General features: G+C 49.9%; 2 protein-coding genes across 2 annotated transcripts; both read right to left on the minus strand.

Annotated features, from left to right (window-relative positions):
* Window positions 1-614: 614 nt before the first annotated feature.
* On the minus strand, window positions 615-3,748 carry LOC139793797 (feather beta keratin-like). Its single transcript, XM_071738707.1, has 2 exons — window positions 3,412-3,748; window positions 615-691 (listed from the first exon to the last, which is right to left on the minus strand). The coding sequence occupies exons 1-2, from the start codon at window positions 3,728-3,730 to the stop codon at window positions 666-668; spliced, it is 345 nt and encodes a 114-aa protein (XP_071594808.1). The 5' UTR covers window positions 3,731-3,748; the 3' UTR covers window positions 615-665.
* A 2,415-nt stretch (window positions 3,749-6,163) lies between these two features.
* Window positions 6,164-6,508, minus strand: LOC139792957 (feather keratin-like). The gene has a single exon (XM_071736936.1). The coding sequence runs from the start codon at window positions 6,506-6,508 to the stop codon at window positions 6,164-6,166; it is 345 nt and encodes a 114-aa protein (XP_071593037.1).
* Between the last annotated feature and the right edge of the window lie 2,453 nt (window positions 6,509-8,961).

The following is an 8,961-nucleotide window of genomic DNA, read 5'->3' on the forward strand; positions in this document are numbered from 1 at the left end:
ACCTGTTGTCGAGGAAACATTAAGGCTGTGCAGATGAAGATCTTGCCACAATGGAAGTTGTAAAATTTCATAAGTGCTGTGCAAGCCTTTCTTGAGGAAACTGAAGGGCTTGTGTCAGGGTCCAGAAGCCGTCTGTGTGCTCCTGTATGGTGGTGTTCCTTGGGACATAGTTCCTAAGTGAGGTCTTACATCCCTTTTTGCAATCAACCCAGCCAACGACCTCTTGATGGCTGAGTTTGAGCTGGGTGAGATTTGGGAGAAGGAAGGAAGAAGAGGCTTCTCAGATTTTGATGATAAGGAAATTTATTGATGACAATCGCGCGAAAAGCAAGGAGTACCGAGTGGAAGGGAGCAGTCCTGGTGTCCAAATAGAGTTACTCTGATCTGAGGTCCTTGTCAGCAGGAGATTCTTCAATAGGCAAGCATGATGACCCAGGTCATCATGCCTTGTGTTAGGACCAGCTCACTGGATGTCCCCTGGTGTTCTGAAGTTTCTCAGCAGGGAGTTGGAGTGAGGAGTAGAGGAGGTAGGAAACGTGGCACTGTAGAGAAGGGTATGTGGAAAGAAATAAGGATGGAGATGAAGAGCCTGGAGGTGTGTCTTCAGTGCATAACATGGGTCCCAGGGTGAGAGTGGTTGTTTTTGGAAATGGTGTTGCGTGCTCTTAGCAGATGCCACAGCCTCCTCTACCTCCAAAGCCATAGCCCAGGCCTCCCAGGCCTCTCAGGCCTCCCAGGCCATAGCCCAGGCCGTATCCGGAGTTGATGGGCACTCCCAGGGCACTGAGGTCGTTGCCCACGGCAGCGGATGCGGAGGATCCGACGGTGGTGCTCTGGGGGAAGGAGGTGAGGATGGGTCCTGGCAGGGTGACCTGGACAGTGGAAGGCTGGATGACAACGCGGGAAGCCTCACACTGCCTGACACAGGGCTCGTTGCAGCTGTTAGCCAGCGGGGTGGGTCCGCAAGAGCCGCAGCGGTCGTAGCAGGCCATGTGTGTGGTGTGGAGGGGTGGCTGTGGAGGAGAGAGAGGGTGTTGAGAAAGCGTTGGGGCAGAGTGGGTGAGGAGAAGGCAGGAGGGGCAGGGGGTTGAGGCTCACCTGGTTGTTGGTGTCAGCGGAGAAGGGGTGAGGAGAAGTGTGTGAGGGAGAGAGGCGCTGGGCCGGCTTTTATGCTGGTCCCCGAGGGGCGGGACAGCCTTTGGGCATGAGGGCATTGTGCAGCAAGCAGCTCCTGAGGACACAGCCTCCTGCTCAGGAATGGGCTGGAGCAAGCTTTTCTGCCTCAGTCATCCCTTTTTCTGTTTGTTTTTTTAGGGACATGCCTTCTGAGCATGGTGACATTTTTTGGGTGAGAGGAGGTGTGTTTGGGAGTCTTTTCCTGGCAGATGTATGTCATGGCATTTTTGGAGACGTGACCAAGCCGCAGAAGTGGTTGGGTGCCACCAGTGTGGTTTAATTTTTGTCATCACTGAGCTTGGAAGAGGGTGACTTGTAGAGTCCCTTCCAAGCCAAACCATTCTATGATCTCATAGCACTCGTGTGGTGAGGTTTGCGGGCAGGTTGTGAAGGAGAGCCCTGAATTCCTGTCAGCCTTTGCTGTGTGCTCTGGGCTTTGGAGAGGTGCTGGGCATGAGGCTGTGCCTGGTTCATCACACTGCTTCTCTTGCTGCCATCTCACCAGGCCTGTCTTTAGTCCTGGTCTTTTCCTCTGGGTGTGCTCTCTGGCTGTCTCTGTGTCCTTCTTCCTTGCACGTTTGTAGCTCTTTGTGCTTGGTTTACCGGGTAAGTAATGTTTTGTAAATGAGACATCTACAGGGTCAGTTTTTTCTGTGTTTTGTGAAAGAGTCCAAATATTTTGGGAATTAAACTGATGGGGAGGAAGTTCAAAATGGTTGAACATCTTTGTGGTTGAAACTGAAAAACAACAAATAATTTTTATGAGCTTGTAAGAGGACAGAGGAAGCTCGAGTTGTTTTTTAAGTTCCAGGTAGGGGCTGAATTTCTGTGGAAAGGATTTTTGGATTTAGAATGTCCAGTGGCCTATTTTGTTAGTAGGGTTCAGGTGATTGCTTCTCTTTGGATAGGGAGTCCCCATGGACTGGCAGGTGAGGCTGCATGGAAGAGAAGCAGCCTGAGTGAACTGAGGGTTTTGGCTGGAACTGAGGGAATTTTGACATTTTATGACCTTTGCAAAAAGGGGTTTGGAACTTGAGGACTGCAAGGATTTAGTGAGATAATGTAGAGAGAAAATCAGAAGGGCCAAAAGTAACTAAAACATAACCCACCTGTGGTTCCTTAGGACTGAGTGTATTCCAGGATGATTGTGAGGCAATCTTAGGAATTCTAGAACTACAGAATGGCTTGGGTCATCTAGATCGAACCCACTGAATGATTTGTAGTTATTCCTAGTTACTTCTTTGTAGTTCAATTTACTTTTACTAGACCAGATTTCTCTAAGTCCTCTTGACATGCTCATGAACACTCCTGTTGAGGAGGTATCCAGAAGTTCTCTCATCGAGGTGTTTTGTGTCTCAGCACTGTCAAATGAAACCATTTCTTCTTTTGATGAATCCCAGGATACAGTTGTCTTCCAGTGCTGTGGGATGTGTGATGAAGGATGGAGTGCTGGGCAACTGGATCCTCTGGAGTCCTTGGGTCTTGAGAGATGACATCCACACATCCTGTGGGAGCTGGATGGTTTCATTGGGAGATAAGTCACAAGCGCAGCGGTCGTACTTGTGAGCTTGGTACTTGTCCTTGTGAGCCTGGTGACAGTTTTTTTGAGAAATGAAGTGTTTGGAGTGTTTTCAGAGGAGGTGTGTCAGGGCCTTTTTCAAAGCAAAGCATAGGAGAGGTGGGGTGTCATCAGTGAGCTTTGAGGTTTTCATCGGAAGGGTTCAGCATTGATGAGCTTTAAGGAGTCTTTCAACCCAAACCATTGCATGGTGTCATGGCATTTGTGTGGTATGTGTCGCAGGAGTTTTCCACGTGGCCTGGTTGGATCTCGATCCCTAGTTCTGTTCTTTTTGGGGCTGGATGAGGCTTGGGGGAAGAAAGGAAGAGGAGGCGTGTCAGGCTTGGATGCAAAAGCACTTTATTGATGGAAAAACAGAGTAAAGAGGCAGGAGCATTAATGTGGAAGGGAGCACATCTGAGGTGCAAACAGTGCAACCATCAGTCGGCGTCCCTTGTGGAAGACAGATCTTGCCAGAGCACCAAGGTCTTTGTGCCTTTTGATGTGAGGAGAAGAGAGGAGATCCCTGATGTAGTTTGGCTTGTGAGAAGGAGGTATCAGAGGAGGAGGCATCAGACGAGAAATGGTCTCCCTTGATGTGGTGGGTTGCAGGGTGCAGGTGTTTGCTGTCATAGGTTGTAGGGAGGGCCCTTAGCAGATGCCACAGCCTCCTCTACCTCCCAGGCCGTAGCCACATCCGTAGCCATAGCCCAGGCCTCCCAGGCCTCCCAGGCCTCCCAGGCCGTAGCCCAGGCCGTATCCGGAGTTGATGGGCACTCCCAGGGCACTGAGGTCGTTGCCCACGGCAGCGGATGCGGAGGATCCGACGGCGGTGCTCTGGGGGAAGGAGGTGAGGATGGGTCCAGGCAGGGTGACGAGGACAGCAGGAGGCTGGATGACAACGCGGGAAGCCTCACACTGCCTGACACAGGGCTCGTTGCAGCTGTTAGCCAGCGGGGTGGGTCCGCAAGAGCCGCAGCGGTCGTAGCAGGCCATGTGTGTGGTGTGGAGGGGTGGCTGTGGAGGAGAGAGAGGGTGTTGAGAAAGCGTTGGGGCAGAGTGGGTGAGGAGAAGGCAGGAGGGGCAGGGGGTTGAGGCTCACCTGGTTGTTGGTGTCAGCGGAGAAGGGTTGAGGAGAAGTGTGTGAGGGAGAGAGGCACTGGGCCGGCTTTTATGCTGGTCCCCGAGGGGCGGGACAGCCTTTGGGCATGAGGGCATTGTGCAGCAAGCAGCTCCTGAGGACACAGCCTCCTGCTCAGGAATGGGCTGGAGCAAGCTTTTCTGCCTCAGTCATCCCTTTTTCTGTTTGTTTTTTTAGGGACATGCCTTCTGAGCATGGTGACATTTTTTGGGTGAGAGGAGGTGTGTTTGGGAGTCTTTTCCTGGCCGATGTATGTCATGGCATTTTTGGAGACGTGACCAAGCCGCAGAAGTGGTTGGGTGCCAATAGTGTGGTTTAATTTTTGTCATCACTGAGCCTGGAAGTGGGTGACTTGTAGAGTCCCTTCCAAGCCAAACCATTTTATGATCTCATAGCACTCGTGTGGTGAGGTTTGCGGGCAGGCTGTGAAGGAGAGCCCTGAATTCCTGTCATCCCTTGCAGTGTGCTCTGGGCTTTGGAGAAGTGCTGGGCATGAGGCTGTGCCTGGTTCATCACACTGCTTCTCTTGCTGCCATCTCACTGGGCCTGTCTGCATTTCTGGTTATTGCTGCTGGTTGTACTTTGCTGGTGCCTTGGTGCCTTTATTCTTTGCAAGATGTATCTGCTGAAGCTGGATTAACTTGGGAAGAAAAATTTTGGGAGTGAGGCACCTACAACTGTTGTTTTTTCAAGCGGTTGGAAGAACTTTCTGTATTTTGTAAAAGAGTCCCAAGTTTTGTAACTTTAACTTTTGGGGAAAAAGTCCAACATCTTTGAAGAGAGAGTTTTGGTTGAAAGTGAGAAAACCCAAACCGTGTCATTAGCTCTGGTCTTTCCTGCTGGGTGAGCTCTGTGTTTGTCTTTGTGCCCCTCTTGCTTATTAGGTTCCAGGTGAGGTTGAATTTCTTTGGGAAGGATTTATGGAGTGAGGGGTTGCTGTGGTCTGTTTTGTGAGTAGGGTTCAGGTGATTGCTTCTCTTTGGATAGGGAGTCCCCATGGACTGGCAGGTGAGGCTGCATGGAAGAGAAGCAGCCTGAGTGAACTGAGGGTTTTGGCTGGAACTGAGGGAATTTTGACATTTTATGACCTTTGCAAAAAGGGGTTTGGAACTTGAGGACTGCAAGGATTTAGTGAGATAATGTAGAGAGAAAATCAGAAGGGCCAAAAGTAACTAAAACATAACCCACCTGTGGTTCCTTAGGACTGAGTGTATTCCAGGATGATTGTGAGGCAATCTTAGGAATTCTAGAACTACAGAATGGCTTGGGTCATCTAGATTGAACCCACTGAATGATTTGTAGTTATTCCTAGTTACTTCTTTGTAGTTCAATTTACTTTTACTAGACCAGATTTCTCTAAGTCCTCTTGACATGCTCATGAACACTCCTGTTGAGGAGGTATCCAGAAGTTCTCTCATCGAGGTGTTTTGTGTCTCAGCACTGTCAAATGAAACCATTTCTTCTTTTGATGAATCCCAGGATACAGTTGTCTTCCAGTGCTGTGGGATGTGTGATGAAGGATGGAGTGCTGGGCAACTGGATCCTCTGGAGTCCTTGGGTCTTGAGAGATGACATCCACACATCCTGTGGGAGCTGGATGGTTTCATTGGGAGATAAGTCACAAGCGCAGCGGTCGTACTTGTGAGCTTGGTACTTGTCCTTGTGAGCCTGGTGACAGTTTTTTTGAGAAATGAAGTGTTTGGAGTGTTTTCAGAGGAGGTGTGTCAGGGCCTTTTTCAAAGCAAAGCATAGGAGAGGTGGGGTGTCATCAGTGAGCTTTGAGGTTTTCATCGGAAGGGTTCAGCATTGATGAGCTTTAAGGAGTCTTTCAACCCAAACCATTGCATGGTGTCATGGCATTTGTGTGGTATGTGTCGCAGGAGTTTTCCACGTGGCCTGGTTGGATCTCGATCCCTAGTTCTGTTCTTTTTGGGGCTGGATGAGGCTTGGGGGAAGAAAGGAAGAGGAGGCGTGTCAGGCTTGGATGCAAAAGCACTTTATTGATGGAAAAGCAGAATAAAGAGGCAGGAGCATTAATGTGGAAGGGAGCATATCTGAGGTGCAAACAGTGCAACCATCAGTCGGCGTCCCTTGTGTAAGACAGATCTTGCCAGAGCACCAAGGTCTTTGTGCCTTTTGATGTGAGGAGAAGAGAGGAGATCCCTGATGTAGTTTGGCTTGTGAGAAGGAGGTATCAGAGGAGGAGGCATCAGAAGAGAAATGGTCTCCCTTGATGTGGTGGGTTGCAGGGTGCAGGTGTTTGCTGTCATAGGTTGTAGGGAGGGCCCTTAGCAGATGCCACAGCCTCCTCTACCTCCCAGGCCGTAGCCACATCCGTAGCCATAGCCCAGGCCTCCCAGGCCTCCCAGGCCTCCCAGGCCGTAGCCCAGGCCGTATCCGGAGTTGATGGGCACTCCCAGGGCACTGAGGTCGTTGCCCACGGCAGCGGATGCGGAGGATCCGACGGCGGTGCTCTGGGGGAAGGAGGTGAGGATGGGTCCTGGCAGGGTGACCTGGACAGTGGAAGGCTGGATGACAACGCGGGAAGCCTCACACTGCCTGACACAGGGCTCGTTGCAGCTGTTAGCCAGCGGGGTGGGTCCGCAAGAGCCGCAGCGGTCGTAGCAGGCCATGTGTGTGGTGTGGAGGGGTGGCTGTGGAGGAGAGAGAGGGTGTTGAGAAAGCGTTGGGGCAGAGTGGGTGAGGAGAAGGCAGGAGGGGCAGGGGGTTGAGGCTCACCTGGTTGTTGGTGTCAGCGGAGAAGGGGTGAGGAGAAGCGTGTGAGGGAGAGAGGCGCTGGGCCGGCTTTTATGCTGGTCCCCGAGGGGCGGGACAGCCTTTGGGCATGAGGGCATAGTGCAGCAAGCAGCTCCTGAGGACACAGCCTCCTGCTCAGGAATGGGCTGGAGCAAGCTTTTCTGCCTCAGTCATCCCTTTTTCTGTTTGTTTTTTTAGGGACATGCCTTCTGAGCACGGTGACATTTTTTGGGTGAGAGGAGGTGTGTTTGGGAGTCTTTTCCTGGCCGATGTATGTCATGGCATTTTTGGAGACGTGACCAAGCCGCAGAAGTGGTTGGGTGCCAATAGTGTGGTTTAATTTTTGTCATCACTGAGCCTGGAGGAAAGCTTCTGGCTTGTTTTTAATATCATTTTAGCCTCAAGATGAATTTCCTGTAGCTGGAAGTACTTTTAATTCACTTATGTTTTGCTTGCTTCTGTCTCATGTGCTTTATTCAGGCTGTTTGCATTTCATTGTCTCCAAGTAAAATGCTGGGCTGGAATGAGTTCAGATTGGGCTCCACAGTAACCTCTAGAACCAGGCATTTGGACTTCCAGCATGTGACTTCATGGTCAGATGTATGTCATGGCATTTTTGGAGACATGACCAAGCCGCAGAAGTGGTTGGGTGCCAATAGTGTGGTTTAATTTTTGTCATCACTGAGCCTGGAAGTGGGTGACTTGTAGAGTCCCTTCCAAGCCAAACCATTTTATGATCTCATAGCACTCGTGTGGTGAGGTTTGCGGGCAGGCTGTGAAGGAGAGCCCTGAATTCCTGTCATCCCTTGCAGTGTGCTCTGGGCTTTGGAGAAGTGCTGGGCATGAGGCTGTGCCTGGTTCATCACACTGCTTGTCTTGCTGCCATCTCACTGGGCCTGTCTGCATTTCTGGTTATTGCTGCTGGTTGTACTTTGCTGGTGCCTTGGTGCCTTTATTCTTTGCAAGATGTATCTGCTGAAGCTGGATTAACTTGGGAAGAAAAATTTTGGGAGTGAGGCACCTACAACTGTTGTTTTTTCAAGCGGTTGGAAGAACTTTCTGTATTTTGTAAAAGAGTCCCAAGTTTTGTAACTTTAACTTTTGGGGAAAAAGTCCAACATCTTTGAAGAGAGAGTTTTGGTTGAAAGTGAGAAAACCCAAACCGTGTCATTAGCTCTGGTCTTTCCTGCTGGGTGAGCTCTGTGTTTGTCTTTGTGCCCGTCTTGCTTATTAGGTTCCAGGTGGGGGTTGAATTTCTTTGGGAAGGATTTATGGAGTGAGGGGTTGCTGTGGTCTGTTTTGTGAGTAGGGTTCAGGTGATTCCCTCTCTTTGGACAGGGAGTCCCCATGGACTGGCAGGTGAGTCTGTGTGGAAGAGAAGCAGCCTGAGTGAACTGAGGGTTTTGGCTGGAACTGAGGGAATTTTGACATTTTATGACCTTTGCAAAAAGGGGTTTGGAACTTGAGGACTGCAAGGATTTAGTGAGATAATGTAGAGAGAAAATCAGAAGGGCCAAAAGTAACTAAAACATAACCCACCTGTAGTTCCTTGGGACTGAGTGTATTCCAGGATGATTGTGAGGCAATCTTAGGAATTCTAGAACTACAGAATGGCTTGGGTCATCTAGATCGAACCCACTGAATGATTTGTAGTTATTCCTAGTTACTTCTTTGTAGTTCAATTTACTTTTACTAGACCAGATTTCTCTAAGTCCTCTTGACATGCTCATGAACACTCCTGTTGAGGAGGTATCCAGAAGTTCTCTCATCGAGGTGTTTTGTGTCTCAGCACTGTCAAATGAAACCATTTCTTCTTTTGATGAATCCCAGGATACAGTTGTCTTCCAGTGCTGTGGGATGTGTGATGAAGGATGGAGTGCTGGGCAACTGGATCCTCTGGAGTCCTTGGGTCTTGAGAGATGACATCCACACATCCTGTGGGAGCTGGATGGTTTCATTGGGAGATAAGTCACAAGCGCAGCGGTCGTACTTGTGAGCTTGGTACTTGTCCTTGTGAGCCTGGTGACAGTTTTTTTGAGAAATGAAGTGTTTGGAGTGTTTTCAGAGGAGGTGTGTCAGGGCCTTTTTCAAAGCAAAGCATAGGAGAGGTGGGGTGTCATCAGTGAGCTTTGAGGTTTTCATCGGAAGGGTTCAGCATTGATGAGCTTTAAGGAGTCTTTCAACCCAAACCATTGCATGGTGTCATGGCATTTGTGTGGTATGTGTCGCAGGAGTTTTCCACGTGGCCTGGTTGGATCTCGATCCCTAGTTCTGTTCTTTTTGGGGCTGGATGAGGCTTGGGGGAAGAAAGGAAGAGGAGGCGTGTCAG

This window comes from Heliangelus exortis, chromosome 2 (genome assembly GCF_036169615.1).
Source record: "Heliangelus exortis chromosome 2, bHelExo1.hap1, whole genome shotgun sequence".
Lineage (NCBI taxonomy): Eukaryota > Metazoa > Chordata > Aves > Apodiformes > Trochilidae > Heliangelus > Heliangelus exortis.